General features: G+C 40.7%; 2 protein-coding genes across 5 annotated transcripts; one reads left to right on the forward strand and one right to left on the reverse strand.

Moving 5' to 3' along the window:
* The first annotated feature begins 226 nt into the window (after positions 1-226).
* Positions 227-5,539, forward strand: adprs (ADP-ribosylserine hydrolase). The gene is made up of 6 exons (XM_063908893.1): positions 227-786; positions 1,636-1,732; positions 1,858-2,065; positions 2,850-3,037; positions 3,144-3,244; positions 4,093-5,539. Exons 1-6 carry the CDS (start codon positions 600-602, stop codon positions 4,470-4,472), a joined length of 1,161 nt encoding a protein of 386 aa, XP_063764963.1. The 5' UTR covers positions 227-599; the 3' UTR covers positions 4,473-5,539.
* Positions 5,540-6,460: 921 nt separating this feature from the next.
* zmp:0000001267 (b(0,+)-type amino acid transporter 1) lies at positions 6,461-20,205 on the reverse strand. 4 transcript variants are annotated; one of them, XM_063908888.1, is made up of 6 exons: positions 19,475-20,205; positions 12,993-13,126; positions 8,220-8,349; positions 8,001-8,125; positions 7,606-7,693; positions 6,461-7,107 (listed from the first exon to the last, which is right to left on the reverse strand). In XM_063908888.1, exons 1-6 carry the CDS (start codon positions 20,186-20,188, stop codon positions 6,877-6,879), a joined length of 1,422 nt encoding a protein of 473 aa, XP_063764958.1. In that variant the 5' UTR covers positions 20,189-20,205; the 3' UTR covers positions 6,461-6,876. The 4 variants fall into 4 exon arrangements, with proteins under 4 accessions (XP_063764958.1, XP_063764960.1, XP_063764959.1 ...); XM_063908890.1 differs by lacking the exon at positions 19,475-20,205 and adding an exon at positions 17,890-18,620; XM_063908889.1 differs by lacking the exon at positions 19,475-20,205 and adding an exon at positions 16,626-17,462.
* Positions 20,206-20,415: the final 210 nt, after the last annotated feature.

Here is a 20,415-nt window from a genome sequence, read left to right on the forward strand (position 1 = left end):
CAAACCAAATGGAGAAGAAGATACTGTGTGATTTGACCCACTGTTAGTATTTTACATTATTTTATCTATTTAATCATTTTTATTTTGAGTAAGAGTTGAGAAAAAGCTCAAATGTCAGGGCCAGAACTCCTATCCAGCAGGGGGCGATCTTAAGAAAGCTATTGCACTACCGTAAAAAACATAGTATCTGCGCAACTGCGGGCACGAGAAGAGTGAGCTATTTTGTAAGAAAATTCAAATAAGCAGACACAAATCACGTCAGCTGAGGTCCTATACAAACACTACAACCACTAGGGAGTGGCAACTACCTTTCTTCATAAAGTTGAATTGTATACTCATGTCCTTGTATAGAAATATAGGAACCACAGCAGAGGGTTTTTGATATAAACGACCCCACGTAACTCACTCTATTTGTGTATTTCTATGTGCACCGGGGTCAAGGTGCATCACATCGTTGTCAGGAAGCAGAATAGAGGGGGAGCTGAGCCAACATCTGTTGTTATTGTCTGCGCTGTATCCTCTCCCTGTCTGACAGTCCTTTTAGCCGACCAGAGGACTGCTTTCTCTGTGTAGGTTGACGTCTGTTCCCCGGCGGATGAATGGCAATGACGGTAGCGAGAGCGGTGGCAGCGGGCGGCCCGGCGTCTTTGTCCCGGTTCAGGGGAGCGCTGGTGGCGGCTGTGCTGGGGGATTGTGTCGGCGGAGAGTTTGAAGGAGCGGAGGAGGTTCCCATGGAGAGCGTGCTGCAGCATCTCAGCAGCCTGGACGACGAAACCAAAGGGAATGGTAAAATAAATAATCACATTTTATACTGAAGTAGGGCTACTGGTAGCAGCAGTAGGAGAGATACATGCTTAACCAACGCTTACCTCTCATGCAGAAAGGCTGTGAATGATATACTAGCCTACCATGGTGGTCAGGTACCTGATGTTAAACTGGGGCAATATTCTGGGTCAATAAAGCCTTACACAGAGGGATTATCAACACTGTAAAATCATGCATTCATTCTGAATGACTCGCATCTGTTTACTCTATCATTACTATAAACTTCGAAATAAAAGGAAGGGGCCCATCAGCAATGGGAACCCAGAATGATGTCCAGTATCTCAAAATATACCATTTAAAGTGAACAAAAATGCTACACTTTAATTTAGAGAACATTTGGTCAAAACACTTTACCAGTCATCGAAAGTAGAATGATTTATATCTTCAATCCATAGATAATCTGGATTCTAGTAATACTGATATGCAATGCAAGCTGTTGTTGTGCCTCATGCAGTTTAACATTGAAAGATTCAAACACTTTTATGTGTACAATAACTACAGTGTTAAAAAAACATGATGTTGCAAGCTCTACAAACAGTGAAACATGCAATGTACTCAAGATCTAAAAAGTAAAATGGTGCAAGAGATATATGATGCAAGTAGATTGCAGAAAAATATGAACCAAACAAAAATATGATAGAACAGAATGTCAACTCAAATACTGACTAATAGATTAAAGACTGTATACTGTAAGATATGTGGAATAAAGAAATTATTATAAACATTTGTAGGTGGTGCCACTTTGCAAAGTTCAGGCGAACGGTCTTATGGCCAGTAGGTTAAAAAAGAGTTTAAACGTGTGTCCGTTAGGTATCCTTGAGTACAGTGATGACACGGCCATGGCGCGTTGTGTGGTCCAGTCTCTTCTCACCCGGGCCGGCTTCGATGAGCGGGACATGGCTCGCAGGTGAGAGGAGGCAACACCAAAAGCTTATCTGCAGAGTTTAAGTGTATTACAGCATAAATATTATCCAAAAGGCTTTTCAAATAAATTGAGGTAAACAAATACAATTCCTGCATCTCCCCCTCTAGGTTTGCTAAGGAGTACAGTGCGTCCCCGGGTCGTGGGTATGGATCCGGAGTGATCCAGGTGCTGAAGAAACTGTCCTCCCCTCAGCTCAGTGACGTGTACCAGCCGGCAAGAGACCAGTTTAACGGTCGAGGGTCCTTTGGGAACGGGGGAGCCATGAGGGCGGCCCCCTTCGCACTGGCTTTCCCTGACCCAGCTGATGTAAAAAAGGTGAGCATTCAGTGTCCTCTGGGCAAAGACCACCTCCATGTATTGTTGAAGCTATGCACATTATATGAATCGTCCTAACTTGCCATTTGAGTGGGAATTATGTAATAAGCTACACATTTCTTACAATTTTAAACACAATATCCATCACTTGCACAAAAATACTTTAGCCAAGTAACATTGCATAATATTTTGTAATTCAAGTGCTTCACGGTTGACATCTCTTAAAATACTCATAGGTTGAAATGCATCTGAGTGCATTGAGCAAGTGCAGGAGTTAGCTCCCTAAAAGGCTCAATTGTACATAGATTTCCATTGAGCAGGCCTCCCTGATGTCTATAGGTATTTTGTTCCATAGCTTAGGGGCATAGTTACTGAAAAGCTGCATCACCAATCTTTTGATGTTCTGTTAAAGCCTGTTTTTGTTTGTGAAAAGGTCAAATATTGTTGTCAGCTAGTGGCAACATCTGTAGTCAATGGAATAAAAAAAAAAAACTACAACATTTCCCACAGCGCAATCTTGTTAAGAAACATTGATTTGGGCAACCTGTGTTTAAGATGCAGAAAGGACATAATTCTTTACCGATATATTCTTTAACCTTATAACACAAAAAGATGATTGAAGTTTGCTCATCATTTTAGTTTAGTTTGGCCTCTTTTGATTTGTTTTGACTCTTAAAGAGGCCATTTTTTTCTTCGTTGAATAAGTCCTCACAGTTGCATTGCTAGCCCCCTGACTGGTTGTGGCAGAGTTGGTTTGATGTCTTAATTTTATTTTCCTTTGCAGTTTGCTCATCGTGGTGCCATGCTGACACACTCCTGCTCTCTGGGTTATAACGGGGCAGTGCTGCAGGCATTGGCTGTGCACCTCTCCCTGCAGGGGGCGCTGGACCTGCCCCAGAAATTCATCAGCACCCTGATCACAGAGATGGAGGACGTGGAAAGCAGCGAGGCGACACTCAACGACGCCAGAATGTGAATACTTCATTAATAAAACCACAAGAGAATTTATAAAGGGGTTCAGGATGTTCTGTTTCCTTTTTTTCTTTTAGTGTTTTTCTAACATGGTGTTTCTGTGCAGCCTAAAGGAAGCAGAGAAGCCGTTCTGTGAGCGCCTCCACAGAGTGAGCGACCTGATGAACCGCAGCAAGGTCAGCATCGAGGAGGTCATTTCTGAACTGGGTCAGTATCTGCTGATATTCACTCAATCCCGACTTTTTATTGAGTTTTTGTCATCCTTTTTCGTTCATGCCATTGACTGTTTCCAACATAATTTATTTAACACGCACATCATTTTGTTCTATTAACCAACAAATTACACTTTTGTATCATTAAACTATCTGCCAGGTAAATTGTCAATTAATCAGTTATCTGAAAATATTGGAAAACGCTTGTTATAGTTTCCTGATATTCTTCAAATTGCTTGTTTTATCCAAGCAAGCGTTCAGATATTCAGTCCACCGTCACAGAAGACCTTCACACTATCCCTAGAGGCAAATTCATTTGTTGTTACATTCACTTAAAATCACCTAACGTAAAAATATTTTTCTCACTACATCAAACGTTTATAACAACACATACAGGGGTAGAGGGTAGAATTCCATTTATTCCGTCTATACTTTGAGAGTGTCAGGAAACTATAACAAGCGTTTTCCAATGAATAGGTGCCACATGCACAAATAAAGAGGGGATGTCGAAATACAGGGGAGCAAATATTTGACAGCTATGCAGAATGCCTTAGAACCTCACTGCAAAATATTCCATTCCATGTATATTTTCAGTTATCACATTGCATTTGATTTTGATGTTTTCCTTAACACAAATAAAGACATTTCTACCCTAAGTTGGTGCATTACAATTCACCAGTTATCAGGACAGAGCAAAAGGAGTGTTTCACTTAGTGGTGAATCCTGTGTTGCAGCCCTCCTGATCCCAAATATATTTATTTGACATGTTTGCTTTTAGATCAGCCCATCTTCCGTGCATTTTTCTGACTTCTTATTACTCACGTTTCCTGTCTTCTATTCCAGGTAACGGCATTGCAGCGCTCCACTCAGTCCCCACTGCCATCTTCTGCGTCCTGCACTGCCTGCAGCCCCGAGAATGCCTCCCAGAGAACTACGGTGGCCTGGAGAGGACAATAGCGTACAGCCTTGCCTTGGGAGGGGACACAGACACCATAGCCTGCATGGCAGGGGCCATAGCCGGGGCCCACTACGGCATCGAGGCTATCCCTCAGTCATGGATAAAGTGCTGCGAAGGGGCGGAGGATGCAGACATGAACGCAGAGCGGCTCCACATGCTGTACCAGCAAACATCAAAGGGGGGTGGGGCAGGGGAGCAGAGCTGTGGAGCTAAAAGCCAATCAAAAGCTTCTAACGGCACAGAGAAGAAACCCAAAGCGGAGTGATTTTCACTGAGTTTGACAAAAAGACTCTAGAACACACATGTGTTGATTTCAAAACTATGACAAAATATGTATCTTTATCCCCACATGACTAAAAGAAGACAATGATGAGACGCCACCGACGTCATTAAAGACTAACTGTGACAATATCACCTTGCAATATTCATGAAAACAAATATGTAGTTAAAAAATATAAACTTCACTAAAATCTTTTTATTATAACTTCTACTTCTGTTCCCCTCCGTCTCTCTGAAAAACACACACATACCACATGCCCTGACACTTCTTTTCTGTCAGTCCTGACAGTTGTAAGTGCTACTATAAGGCATAAAGTTAATTTACAAGTTGGATTGGGTTTGGGTTATTATTTTATATTATTATTATTATTATTTTTCTATGTGAGGTGGTGCACATTGGCTCTCATTACGGCTGGATGGATTTAACTGACCCACAGTGCAGATGAACCAATGAACACATTCAGTAGGAATGGAGGCGGAGCTGTGCATATAATCATTAAACCTGTGTTAATTATCAGAAAATGATAAGATATAATCTTCTGTGAACAAAGTTTATCTAAAATGACAGAATCATTGGTTTTGGCTGGACTAGATTGACGGGAATAGAGTAAAAGTTGCCTAAGTGTTATGACTTTACATCGACTAAAACTATGAAGGCCAACTATGATGACTTAAAAACTAAACTAAAAAGCCACTTCGCCACTATTCCTTCAATTTTAAACTCATGCTCAAGGTTAACCCATAAATAAACATTTTGACTTGAAGTCTTCAGTAGTGGGGGGTTCCCTACGCCCACAGCCACTAAAGATCGTCAAAGTTAAACACACAAGATACATAACCAGACAGAATATATTACCTTTATAATAACTGTCATAGATACAGTTGGTGTGTGTATGCAAGCCACACACACACACACACACACACTCCTGCTCTTTCCTGTTTTGTGTTGAACAGTCTTCTGTCTTGTGAAAGTTGCACTATGGATTGGCCATGTCTCGTTTTATCCTTTTGATGGATAACAATTATTGAATAAACTTTTTTTTTGTAAATTCACATCTGTATCAGTGCTCATTTGGTATTTAGGACTCAAAACATCAAATTGGTTTTAAGAACATCAGCTCCATCGAGAAGGAGACTGTCAGTAAGCTAAATGCTAAATGTAGTGCTAAGAGAGCTAAATGTTCAGCAGGTTAACATATAGTTCATTCTTTGTTTTGTGTGTTATGCTAACATAGTGACAGTGGTGGAAAGTCACTACGGACATTTAGTCAAGTATTGCTTCAGTACAAATGTCAGGTACTTAAACTTTACTTGAATATTTGTTTTTCATTACACTAAGGGAAACATTGTACTTTTACAACTAAGCTTTATTTACCAGTCATTTTATAGATTCAGATTTTCGTATACAACACACAACCACAATGAAACATTTAAAAATATGAGGAGTTGATGTGGATTAAACAAAACTTACCTAAAACCTAAACAAATTTGTGAAAGACAAAATATTTGGCAGCGATTTTGCCAATTTTAAGTATTTCTTTACATAAAAAACATTTCAGTTTCAGCTCCTTTATGTGACGATTAGCTGCTTTTCCTTCTATATATTATTTTCCTCTAAATCATTTTGAGTTCTGCAATTATTTTTAATTCTGTACTTTCACTTGTAATGGGGTTTCTTTACAGTGTAGTTTTTGTACTTTTACTTAAGTAAAGTATCCCAATACTTCTTCCACCTCTGCCTCATTATCAGTAAACACAAGGAGGTATTGCAGGTATTTGGTTAGAAACTCATATTTTACCCAATGATGGCACGAGGTGAAAGATAATTGTTCACCAAAACATTACCATCATTCTGAGGGAGAAACAAGAGTTTAAAAACATAACTGTCTGTACAAACATTAATGGTAATCCATCCAATAGTTGTTGAGAGCCCAGCCCTGTTTTATTTGAACAAACGTGTTTTCTGAAGCACAGTTTCTACTTCATAGTTTTATTACAATCATAGTACATATAGTTCTTTTAAACAGTAACCAGTTAATGTCTCTTTCAAGAAAACCCAATAAAGGTCAAAACTGTTATAGAACACTGCTTATTCCATTTAAAAAACATTCTGATCTGGACACTTTTGCAAATTAAGATTTATAACAAACTAAAATGAAAATAAACACAGGAATTCTCAGGTGTTTAGGTACATAAGCTGTCCAGCGACTCATATTTTGTGCTCGCATCAGCTAAATGCAGCTGTGCAAAAACACAAAACATATCTGAGTGCTTAAAGTCAAAGATGAGAATGAGATAAGTCGCTAAAAAATGCAAAAAACAGCTAAAAAAAAAGGCACAAGTGACAAAACTGGAAAAGCAGCTTTTTCTTCTGTATTTTTCCGCCAATATCACAGGTTTTTCTCTGCCGGGGCCACCTCCAAGAAGAGCTGCAGAAACACTGTGAGCTTGGTCAGCAGCCCTGGGCAGAGCTTGTAATGGATGAAGGGAATGTACACTATAGCTCCACTGAGGATAAATAAAGACACATAGAGGTATTCTATCTGAGGGTTGTCTATGATTGGTGCGAGAACAAGGAATATTGCCACAATGATGACCAGGATGGGGATTATAATGGGAACCTGTGGAAAAAGAGAGACAGACAGAAGGTGATTCTCATACGTTATACATGTATGTTAAGACAAACGCTCGTTTATGATGGTGTTTAAAGAGGACAAATTATGCTAATTTTCAGGTTCATATTTTTATTTAGTGCCTCTACTGTGACATGTCTCCATGCTTTAATGTTTAAAAAGGTATTTATTTTGCTCATACTGCCTGTGATGCAGCACCTCTTTTCAACCTCTGACTGAAACCAGAGCCCAGTTTTCTCTGATTGGTTAGCTGGCTGGCTAAGTCGTCCTGCCCCTTAGCCTATCATGTACAATGTGTTGGAGTGCTAGCCAATAGAAGTGCAAGTGTTACATAGTGATGTCAGTATGGGGAGGGTGGAGTTCATGGGAGAGAAACTCCCTCTGGAGGGAACTTCGGGATTTAGCCTTTGCAGACCATTTCTATGTACGAAAACCTTTAAAAAGCATAATAGGGCCCCTCTAAGAGTGAATATGTGTGATACCGACCTTGTATGGCCTGGGGAGCTCCGGCTTCTTAATCTTCAGATAGACAAGTCCAGAAAGGGTGATGCCATAGAAAAACCAGGCAGTGAAACTAACATGTAATAAGGAAGAAATGTCAACATTAAATACATGAAAGGTAAAATTATCAAATACCAGATATCTATTTTCCAAACTCAGATCAAATGTTTTTGTAACCATACAGTCATGGTATTTTTAGGATGCACTGCATCAATTAATCCTTTCATATTGAATAATAAAGCAACTTGAAACCCCTCTTTTGTGTGTGTTTTTTTTTTAGGGTTATGGTTTTTATCTATTTATTTGTTAAATTGAATACCAATCAACTTAAAACAAACTTAAAACACATAAAACAAATGACAATTAGTCCCAGCTTTCACCTGAAGAAGTTGACAATGTTCTGGAAGTCTCCGGGGATCAGCACCAGAAGAGAGACCACGGTGGTAAAGATCAGTGCTGGAGATGGAGTCAGTCTGCGGACGTGAGCCATAGCTAGGATATCTGGCTACAGTGTCAGCACAAGTCAGTGAGAGAAGATCGACATGCTAATGCTCCTTAACAATCTAACATTTTATTTAATCATAAGTAGAGATGCTCACCAGGTGACCTTCCCTGGCAGCAACAAAGCACACACGGCCCCCACTAAAGAACGTCCCATTCAGTGAGCCGAAAGCAGACAACGCTGCGGCCACAGACATGATCCAGCCCCAGCTTCCTAACACCTTGTTCCTGTGGAAAAAGGCAAACAAGTTATCACAGAAGCTGTAACAGGATCCTCTCCAATGTTCTAAATTCCAATGGTACAGTACAAAGAAAGAGTAAACATCGGGATTTGAAATGTTATTCAGATTTCTCTTTACCTGAAAAGGTTTGGCCTGAAGACTTACTGAACACGTTTTGTTCAGCACGGAAATCTCTACGTGTTGACCCCACTTTATGATTTTAGAATTGTAAATGCAATCGCCAGAAGTATGTTCTTATGTTGTGCACCATCATGAGCGGAACAAATAAAATGAAATGAAATGAAGTAAAAAGCTAACGTAATACTATTAACGAACTACATTAGGGTGACCAAACGTCCTCTTTTGCCCGGACATTTCCTCTTTTTACGTCCTGTCCGGAGCGTCCGGGGGGTTTTATAAATTCATGAAAACGCCCGGTTTTCACTGTTGGGACCATTAAAAATTGACTGGCGCCTCCCCCCACCCCCCAACAATCGCAAGTGGGGGCATAGCCGTGGGAAGATGATTTGGGTTGGGGGTGCTGAAGACTGAGAGGTGTTCCGATAGGCTAAATAAAAGACAGGCATACGTGTGCGCAATATTTAAACACCACACGATGTATTTCATTGTAAACCAGATAGGCTACTGTGATGTGAACACTAAAACAAAAGGCTACTTATTTCAATAAAAAAATGTTTACAGCTTTAAAGACGGTATTGTAAATGAGCGACTTCCGAAAAAACATTAAACCAAACAAGCATCAACAGAAACCTGCAGTGTTCTCAGGGGCAGGGAAGAATGCACAATATGTCTATTAGTATCTGTTGAGCTGTGGTGCACTACTGTTGCACAGATAACGTTGCATTCGGAGGAAAAGCATACACGGAGAGTGAATTATCTTTAGCCGTACTTGGCGTATTTATTCGGTGTGCTCTGACACATCAGTCTCACGGTCAGAGCTACTACGGCATCAACTACTACTGAACAAGCATTTAGTTCAACCTTTTATAGGCTGTACCTTAGAATCGCACACAACTGAGAACAGTTATTATATCTCAACAATCTCAACTGACATGAAAAACAAAAAAGTCAGCGTCGAACTATTTACAGTACACTGCTCGGCGGCAGCTGAGCTGATCAAATCAAGCGCTTACCGTTGGGCCTTTCACAGTACTACTCCAAACACGGACTGACGCTCAGGCGTCATGGAAATAAAATCTCTCATGAGCGCATTCATGTCCACATCATCCATAATGTCTTTGTGGACATTCATCAATGAAAGATGCGTCAGCCTCTTCTGTGTCATTGTGGACCTTAACCAAGTCTTTAACCTTCTCAAAGTGGAGTACGATCGTTCCGATGAGGCCACTGATATTGGCAGAGCCAGACATAACTGGATGACTTTCTCAACCTCAGAAAAGAGAGCTCTCGTCTGTGGATGGAGATTACAAAGACGTGCTGCTACATCTTTAACTGTGGTGCACCGAGACTCCTTGGTGACAGTGTTCAGCATTTTAAGCTGGAGATCAAGGCGGCAGTTGTCCAGCTCCATAGGAAGCTGAAGGCTGTCCAAGTCCACTGTTTCTCCCTGTGCTGCTGCTATAACTGCCCTCTCTCTTTTCCCCGCTAGCGTCAAAGTCTCTTGGTCGAACCTTCTTTGAAGCTCCCCTGAAACTAGATCGACAGCCTCATAGAATTCCCGTTTCCAAGAGGCTGTTGGTGCGCTGCGAGTGAGTGCTTCTGGCTCTGCAGTTTGCCTAAATCGTGCCGGGGTTCTGCTCTCTCTCGTTTCTGGCATTTTGAGATCCATTCTTGAGGAATGTTCTTCCACCTTCTGAAACATCTGCACAACATTTGGGTCGTCTGGAAGGGCCGCAATGCTGTTTTTCAGTACATTTGCGCACTCAAGTGTGCCAAGCGCACTCATTGTGGAGCTCTGCAGCTTCCGTGCCACAGCCTCACACGGTTCAAACAGTGCCTGGCAACAGAGCAGGCCGAAGAGAGTTCTGCCTTTACGGGCTTGCTTCCACAGCCCGACAATCTTTGCTCTGCTGTCACCTCTTGTGGTTTTGTCATCTTTCAACAACGTTAGTGTGGCCAGCAGAGTGTTGTAAGATGAACATATGCGCCTGATGGCTGTGGCCCGCACACACCACCTGGTTGGGCACAGGCCTAGGATGTTAACTGCAACCTCGTCGCAACTACTGAAAAGCGATTCATAAAGCTGTTTACGCTTTGACGACTCTCGTATCACACCAGCAACACCCCGCACAAAGTTTAATGTATCGGCCACTAGGCCAACTTCGCAGGCGACTTCTTGGAGAACTAAATCAAGTGCGTGGTTGTTGCAGTGAACGTACATGGACAGAGGGCACAGTTCTTTCAGACGGGCCTGGACTCCTGAGAAACAGCCGGACATATTACTAGCGCCATCAAAACAATAAGCAATAAGTCTTTCAATCGGAATGTTCAGTCTCAAAAACACATCCTTGATGCAAGAAAATAAAGTTTGTCCGGTAGAGTCAGGAGCATTATAAAAACCCCAAAACAAGCAATGTGCCTCCAGGCTGCTGTCAACAAACTGCAAACAACATGAGAACTGTTCTGTGGTGCTAATGTCAGTAGTGCCATCAGCAACTAGTCCATAAAACATGGATTCGGAAGAATTGGCGACAATGTTCCTCTGAATTGCATGCGCGAACTGTTGAATGATCTCGTTCTGTATGGTGTTTGACATCCAATTGTCTCGTCTCATAATCCACTCTCTTTCCTTCGGAAGATCATATGTTCGCTCCAGCATGTATCCAAACAGTATACCATCACGTGTAGTGTCTCCCCTGAACGGAATACCTTTACTGCCCAAAAAACGAATACTTCTGAACAGTAGTTCCAAAACATGACGAGCAGTCGCCTATTGTTTGCAAACCGCATCAGATAAGAGAGCGTTAATCGGTGTGCCTTCCAGTGCAGCAAGTCTCTGAATGGAGTCTGTGTGCAGTTTAGATTTTTCATGTTCGTTGAATTTTGAGGTAGCCTTACGCCAGTTTCCGAAACCACCCGACAGAAATGGGTTGTCTGCACGAACACTATCAGCATTGATCAGTCTTTTTTCTTTGGCTCTCAGGCAAGCAAAACACAAGACACGATCTATCTCTGGAACATAATGTAGCCACTTCCACCTGTTAAACCAGGATGGTGAAAATGTACGACTGTACGTTTCATTCCCACAACGTCGACCAGGAAAATTAAAGTTCAACGGTTGGAAAGGCTCAGTGGGTACACATCCACTGTCAGTGGCAGCAGCATTGTGCAGAGACGTGGCGGGCTTTGGAGGGCCGTTATTACCGTCATCATTTGTGTCAGTGATCTCTGCATCTTCTGAAACGGAGGATGAACTGCTGCTGCTAGCTGGATTTGTTTCCGTTTCTCCAATCTGGAGACACTCTGGTGGTGTAGACCTACTGGTTTTAGACACTGGTATTGGTAATCCACTGAAAAAATCTGAAATTCGTTTCTGTGCCATTTTAACGTTCAGGCTGCCATTTTAGCTTAAACAATCCCGTGGCTACTTCATATGACATCTGATATAACCAGAATGCACAGCGCTATCGAAAACGTTTTGAAGATTATTTTTGTAATAATTAAGAAACTGTATTAAACCATATTACACAACATAATTTTAAATTTTAGACATTTTATGCATTTAATAGTTTATGTATTTTATCGTTAGTTTTTTTTTTGTCATCTGGCGGGGCTGCTACGATATTCCAACTGTCGGGACCAGACCTCCAGCAGGGGGTGCTGCAGCACCCCCAGCACCCCTACTTCCCACGGCTATGAGTGGGGGGCTTTATAAATTCATGAAAACGCCCGGTTTTCACTGTTGGGACCATTAAGCGTGTACTTAAATTGACTGGCGCTTCCCCCCACCCCCCAACAATCGCAAGTGTCCGCTTTTTCGCCACCTCAAATCTGGTCACCCTACATTAAGCGTGTACTTAAATTGACTGGCGCTCCCCCCCACCCCCCAACAATCGCAAGTGTCCTCTTTTTCGCCACCTCAAATCTGGTCACCCTAAACTACATCACAGTCGCATGGCATGACACCAATGCTAGCTTAAGGCGGACTTGTGTCGGCGTGATGATATTTAGTAGTTTATTTAGTCACTTCAGGCATTGACAATGATTTCTACTGGTGTATTTGATGTCGTAGAACCAAACTTTTAAAAATGTCTTAAGCTTGTGTTAAACACAAACCTTATTTTTAGCTTCTAACCACTAACGCATAAAAAAATGTCGACTTTGAGACAAGGAAACCGGACGTGGCAACATCCTGAAAAGTAAAACTGATTTCTGGGTTTAAGGACTCCTCTGCACCATTCGTTTGTGCTCACCACGTCTAAATGCTATATTTTCCGAAAGACACTATGAGAAAAATGTTGTGTTTTTTGAACATTAAACATGTAAACAAGTTATAGAACAAACCAGAAATACAAATAAACCTCCAAATTAGCATCATATGTATTCTTTAAAAAACCCACTGTGTGATGTCACAGGAGTGTACTCTTTATGCAGCCTCCTTTGAAATTAACAAGTCAAGCTATCAGGCTGGATCTGTCTACCTCAAAACAATATCAGATGCTGTCTTACCCCCAGGTTACTGCTACAGCGCTTGAGGACATGAGCTCTTTTGGCGTCATTACGGTCAAGTAGCTCACATTCACCAGCAGGTATAAGCCAGTCACCAGAGAAATGGCTATCACAACCGCTCTGGGGAGATTCACCTGGAAGAAAAAAGGCAACATCATTTTTATGTTTAAGCTAGTAGGATGCTAAACTGTAATTTTGACACTTGAATAATTGATTGATCTAAAAACGTTAACAGTATTTTTATGCTTTCACAATAAGCAAGTTTTTAATTTTTGGCACCAATCCTTTCCCTTTTAACAAAGTGATAAGGTTCTGAAGTTTTTCAGTGAAACTGTGCACTCATCACATGTTAGGTTTTCTTCCCGGATACGACTGTCAGTAACAGGAAATCTTTTCATATGACATGTTTTTTTTAAGGCCCAAATTCCCAGAACAAGGTTCACTGTATCAATCAATCAATCAATCAATCAATCAACCAACCAACCAATCAATCAATCAATCAATCAATCAATCAACCAATCAATCAATCAACCAATCAATCAATCAACCAATCAACCAACCAACCAATCAATCACATTTATTTATAAAGCACATTTAAAAACAAACCACAGTGACCAAAGTGCTGTACAGAACAGAGCATCTGACACAACCTTTATCATAAGATGAATAGATAAATAAATACATATTGATAAAACAGAAGTGTTTCGTTTAGGAAAGATGTTAATTGAATATCTTCTAAGAAATGATTCAACTTTTGTCAAGCATCATAATATTCTACAATCAGTGTTTTGATATACAATTACCCATAAGGAAATTCAATCTTAAATAACCCCCTAGACCAGGGGTGTCCAAACTACGCCCCCGTGGTCCATTTTGAACCGGCCCTCAGCAAATTCTAAAAGTATAATGAAATATGTCTCACACATGAAACTCGTGCTTGTCTTATATTGTATAATATATTTGTAAACAGATATTACGCAGTTGTATTCATGTGTTAATAAGCCCACTTTTGAAATAAATCCCTTCGGTTAAAGGAAAAAATATAATTCTAACAAATCGTAGTTTATAAAAATGCTCAATAATTTATTTGCCTAACAAGGTTGAAATATACCATTCAAAATTCCCCTTATTATAAGCAATCTCAGGCTCCTGTTTAAGGAATGTCGTTTCATTAACACTTCTTAGCATATGCATATATATACCACTCCCAGGACACAATCCAACAGGGGAGACGGGGAGACCGATTAACAATAGCAAAGTAAGTACATTCAATCCCACAATTTCCATGACAACTTATTCTAACTAACTAAATGAATAAACCCTATGGAAAGCTGTGATGTTTCTTAAAGCATATTCAAGTATGAAGCATAGTTTACCTACATTTGATTGATTTTGCTAACTTATAACTTAACTTAAGAGGCAATATACCTCCCCTCTAGTGAGGGGTCCAGCCCTTCGTATGTATTTCTGTCTTTGGCCCTTAGTGAAAAAAGTTTGGACACCCCTGCCCTAGATAAACAGACGTTTAGTGAATACAAAAATCATTAGTTACAAATGTGATTGAAAATTCTCTGTCTTATCTCTTTTTTCTCCCTAAAACTATTCTGTGATCTTTCAACTCCTGCTTGTTGCTATATTTTCAGATTTAAGAATCACTGCACACAGTCACCTGATAACAACTCTTGCATACACACACCTTTGTCATAGTTAGATAAGACTACAATTACAGCCAACAACCACATGACCTTACATTGCCCTCATGCAACAATCCAGCTCTTTACAGTCTTACCTCAGGTCTTTTTAACTCCTCAGTGACATAGTTCAAGTTGTACCAGCCAGCATAAGACCAGAGTCCTTGATAAACAGCCATTCCCAGAGTGCCCAAAGAGTACTTAGTGCCTTTAAATGCATTCTCAACTTTCAAATTTTCTACAATGACACTGTTGCTTTGTATGAGCTTCACTATTCTTCCGATAACGATCAATGTCAATACCAGCACTTTGGCAACCAAGAACACCACTTGGATTCTGACGGCAATCCGGGAATTCAAGGTGTTGATTATGGCGACGATAAGTATAGCCACAGCTGCAGCACACTTCACAACCAGATCAGGAGGTTGGCAGCCCATATAAAAAGGTGCTAGTGCATATTCTGCAATGCTAATCGCCATTGCAGCAATGCCAGATGGCTTCACAACCACGACAAAAGTGACTGCTGCAAAGAAAGCAGGGCATGAACCATAGATCCTCAGTATGTAGATGAATTCCCCACCAGATTCCCGGATCACTGTCCCAAGCTCTGCATAGGACAGTGCTGCAAACATAGCTACAACTCCAGAGAGAGCCCAGATCACCAGACTTGCTCCAGGGCTTCCAACGTAGCCAAGTACAAACTGAGGGGACATGAATATACCAGATCCGATCATAGTTCCTGATATTAGAGATACACCACCAATCAGCCCAATTTCCCGTTTCATTTTCAGGACTTTATGTTCCTCGTCCATCATGGTCATATTGGAGAGAGGATTGGGAACACACTGTAGATGTAACGGGCAGACAACGGCAACTGAAGAATTTAGTTGATAGATAACAAAAAGGGCTCAAAGTATTCCTTAGATTTTATATTAACTCGACTGAAGGTGTTACACTTTTGAACAGTATTTGAATCTTTTCATTCTAATCTTATCTTGTGGAATCCCTTATCTGGATGTGATTATTCTTGTTTATAACAGCAGTGGTAACTCTATTCACCAACAATTACCTGCTCAAAGACACCTGAGTCAGAGGTGGGAAAAGTACTCAGATCTTGTACTTGAGTAGAAGTACCACAGTGCAGGAATACTCTGTTACAAGTAAAAGTCCTGCATTGAAAAGGCAACTCAAATAAAAGTATTTGCATCAGAACATACTTATAGTACCAAAAGTAAAAGTACTTAGTATGCAGATTGGTCCATTTCAGAATAATATCTCTGATATGTTTTATAATTACTGATCATTAAAGTGTTCTCAGAGCTGGTAAAGGTGCAGCTAGTTTTAATGGCTTTGTATACTGCAGGGTAGCTGCTGCATTTACTCCAGCTGAACTAAAGTCTGATTTAAGGGTTCATTATATTTCACTTTATTTATCCAAATCTGCAAAGTAACTAAAGGTATTTAATAAATGTATTAGATTAAAAGTACACGATTGACCTCTGAATTGCAGTGGAGTAGAAGTACAAAGTAACATAAAATGGAAATACATAAGTGAAGTGTAAGTATCTCAAAATTGTACTAAATTACAGTACTTGAGTAAATTGACTTAGTTACTTCCCACATCTGTCAGTAGAAAATAAAAAGGGCTCAACGTTTGCTTTTGTTTTTATATTAACTCAACTTTAGTTGTTTAACTGTATTTTAATCTCTTGATTCCAATCTCATTTTGAGCAATCCCTTATCTGGATGTGATTATTCTTGTTTATAAAAGCAGTCTTGTTTGATAAATGATTGATTAATTGCCCAACAAAATCAATAAAGAATGAGTAAACTAAACAGATATAATTAGATCTACAATCTGAAAATTGTATCAGAGTTAATTGCAGATGTATATAATGTGTCAAATTAACATTTGCATTTTTTCTGAAATTAAAAGTCTTACTTCTGGATGTTTCAGTTCCTCAGTTAGATAATTCAAAGTGTTCCATCCATCAAAGGACCATAAGCCCTGGTAGAAAGCGATGCCAATTGAGCTGATTTCAGCATTTGTGTTCTCAAAGGACTTTTCAAAGTTCTCAGTGTGTCCCTGGAAAAGCATCACAACGCCTCCCAATATGATCAATGCAAGTGCACCCAATTTGAATACCATGGAAACCACCTGGATGCCGGTGCCCAAGCGTACGCTCAGACAATTAACAAAGGTCAGCCCCAAGATAGTTGCTGCAGCCACACATTTCACCACCAACTGTGGAGGGGTGCAGCCACTGTAGAAGGGGGCAACAACATATTCAGCAAAACTCAGAGCAATTCCTGTTGCACTGGCAGGCCTCATGACAACGATGAAGCTGAAGGAAAACATGAAAGCCATCACTTTTCCTGTCGTCCGCAGGATGTATATAAACTCTCCTCCAGACTCTGGTATGACTGTTCCCAGTTCAGCATAGCAAAGCCCTCCCAACATGGATATCAACCCACAGAGAGTCCAAATAACAAAGCTGGCCCCGGGGCTGCCGATAGCAGCCAGGACAAACTGGGGGGAGATGAAAATCCCAGAACCTATCATGGTTCCAGCAATAAATGATACACCTCCTATGAGCCCCACTTCCCTCTTCAGATTGAGCTTCTGTGTGTTACTCTCCATTGTTAGAGAGCTGCTTCCTTCTCAAACGCATTCACAGTAGACACTGGACATGCACTGAACTAGCTGTAGATTAACTGCTAAATGTTGGGTAATTTTAGAGCCTAGTCCCAAGAATCAGCCACTAAACCTAGGAGTGCCAACTAAACTTTGCTCATTATATCCAGTTATTTTCCCTTAACAGACAATCATGTGTTGACTTAGTATGCTAGCAAAACTGAGATTTATTAAAGGTCTACTATTATGCTATATTTGCTTTGCTACCACCTAGTTGACTGGAAATGATATTATATTCCATACAACTGGTCACTTAGTTCAGCTGATTAACTATTCTCCAACTACATTAATTGAAATGACTTCAAGGACTTTTTGAACTGCAAGGTATTGCTATCCATAAAAGTACATAATATTTCATTTGTCAATTACGCCTAACCTGCTAAAGTAACAATTAACTAATCTTTCCAAACAATGACAGAGATATTTATCCAGTTTCAAGAGACATCATTAGTAAACTGTATAGTAAACAAAGAAAGTTCCTTGTGCAAACAGTAAAAAGTGAATCTCTTACTTCTGGATGTTTCAGTTCCTCAGTTAGATAATTCAAAGTGTTCCATCCGCCAAAGGACCATAAGCCCTGGTAGAAAGCGATGCCAATTGAGCTCATATCAGAATTTGTGTTCTCAAAGGACTTTTCAAAGTTCTCAGTGTGTCCCTGGAAAAGCATCACAAAGCCTCCCAATATGATCACTACGAGTGCACCCAATTTGAATACCATGGAAACCACTTGGATGCGGATGGCCAAGCGTACGCTCAGACAATTAACTGCAGTCAGACCCATGATAGCTACTGCAGCTATGCACTTTAACGCCAGTATTGGAGGTTTGCAGCCGCTGTAGAAGGGGGCAACAACATATTCAGCAAAACTCAGAGCAACTCCTGTTGCACTGGCAGGCCTCATGACCACGATGAAGCTGAAGGAAAACATGAAAGCCATCACTTTTCCGGCTGTCCGCAGGATGTAGATAAACTCTCCTCCAGACTCTGGAATGACTGTTCCCAGTTCAGCATAGCAAAGCCCTGCTAGCATGGATATCAAACCACAGCAAGTCCATACAATAAAACTTGCCCCCGGGCTGCCGATAGCAGCCAGGACAAACTGGGGGGAGATGAAAATCCCAGATCCTATAATGGTGCCAGCAATGAATGAGATACATCCTATAAGGCCCACTTCCCTCTTCAGATTGGTCCTCTTCGTGTCACTCTCCATTTTTTTTTATTGCAACTGACACCTTAAAGGCACTTACATCACCTACTAATTGTTTGCAGTTCACAACAGGACACCTGGAATTGCCCTTTCAAAATAAAAGCAAGTGTTGCAAGAGCGGTTTCTACGACTTGATCTTGCATGAAAGGGCGTATCCATTACAATATGCAAGACCTGGAAGATCTGATCAGGCCTAACAATATATAGACTTTAATGCTCGGCTTACTGCTTTTTTTTGCTAAACTTGAAAGCATCTTGATTGGGACCACATTAGGCCTTTTTGCGACACAGTCACCATACAGTAATGTGAATGTGAAAACGTAGTGAATTTCCCCGCTGTTGGACAAATAAAGGCTCTGATTCTGAATGACTGGTGGAGAGGATGTCAAGATGCATGAAAGTTATTCCACCAAATATTATAGTCTTAACTCTTTCCAATATGTTGTTCAATCAATACATGAACTTTATTTGCTTTTCACTTTCAAAGTCTGAAACAATTGCAAATTCTTTCCATATTGAAACATTTTCAGGTTCTGCCTGTACTTGCTCTAAATAAAAAATAAAAAATGTAACTTGGTAGGGATATCAGTATTTTAAACAATGAACAGAAATGTTAATTAAAAAAACAAACCTTATAAAAGTAACATTTTTGAACCTGGACATTGTACCCCCGTCATCTTTTCCAGGGCTGTATATTTTACAATGAGAAATGATATTCTATTTTATAACATACCCATTAAATGTCTTTCACCATTTGAGAAAACATCTATTACTTTATTGTTCTAAGGTGATGTTACATGAGACGGCTGGTGTTCCTTATCTTCTTCTAGAAATACTTTAATGTTTAACTGCTTCCATTGCAACGCTATATACCCATTAACCTACTTACCTCTGGACGTTTTAACTCTTCAGTTACATAATTCAGGTTGTTCCAGCCATCATAGGACCATAGTCCCTGGTAGAAAGCAATCCCAATTGGATTGATGCCCAAATTTGTGTTTTCGAAGGAGTTTTCAAAGTTTTCAGTGTGCCCTCTTATAATCATCACCAACCCTCCTATTATGATGACAGCAAGCGCCAAAACCTTGGCCACCATAAAAAAAACTTGGATTGACATTGAAAAGCGAACATTAAGGCAGTTCACGGTGGCAAGCACTAATATTGAAATTGCAGCCACACACTTCACCAGCAACACCGGAGGGGGGCAGTCTGTGTAGAAAGGAGCCACGACGTATTGAGCAAAACTCAGCGAGATGCCGGCGACACCAGCAGGTCTCACAAACAACACTGAGCTGAAGATTAACATGAAGGCGACGACCGGGCCTGAGGTTTTGAGGATGTAGATGTACTCCCCCCCTGATTCTCTGATAACAGTGCCCAGCTCAGCGTAGCAGAAAGAAGCCATTATAACCAGTAGGCCACAGCATGCCCATACAACCAAACTAGCTCCAGGGCTGCCTATGGTGAAGAGGACCGTCTGTGGGGACATGAAGATCCCAGATCCAATCATCGTCCCTGCAATGAGGGAAATGGCTCCCACCAGCCCGACTTCCCGCTTCAGGTTGAGCTTCTCTGTCTTGTCGTCCATAATCCCAGATGTCATCTGTTGCCCAGGACTGTCACCAATGGAGGAACCACTATAATTATGTGGCCAAAGTCACTATTGCAGCAACTCAGAGAGTTAATAATTAAGTGGGTGGATGTGTAAGGTGTCCGTTTTGCTTTGTTTCTTATCTTTTTTCTTTAAAAAGGGGAGAAATGCACTGTGATAGCCCTGGGGTCAGACCACTTTTTTGTTTACTGTGCTCCTTTTGTTTCAGGAGGTCAAAG

The sequence above is a fragment of the Eleginops maclovinus genome, chromosome 19 (assembly GCF_036324505.1).
Source record: "Eleginops maclovinus isolate JMC-PN-2008 ecotype Puerto Natales chromosome 19, JC_Emac_rtc_rv5, whole genome shotgun sequence".
Lineage (NCBI taxonomy): Eukaryota > Metazoa > Chordata > Actinopteri > Perciformes > Eleginopidae > Eleginops > Eleginops maclovinus.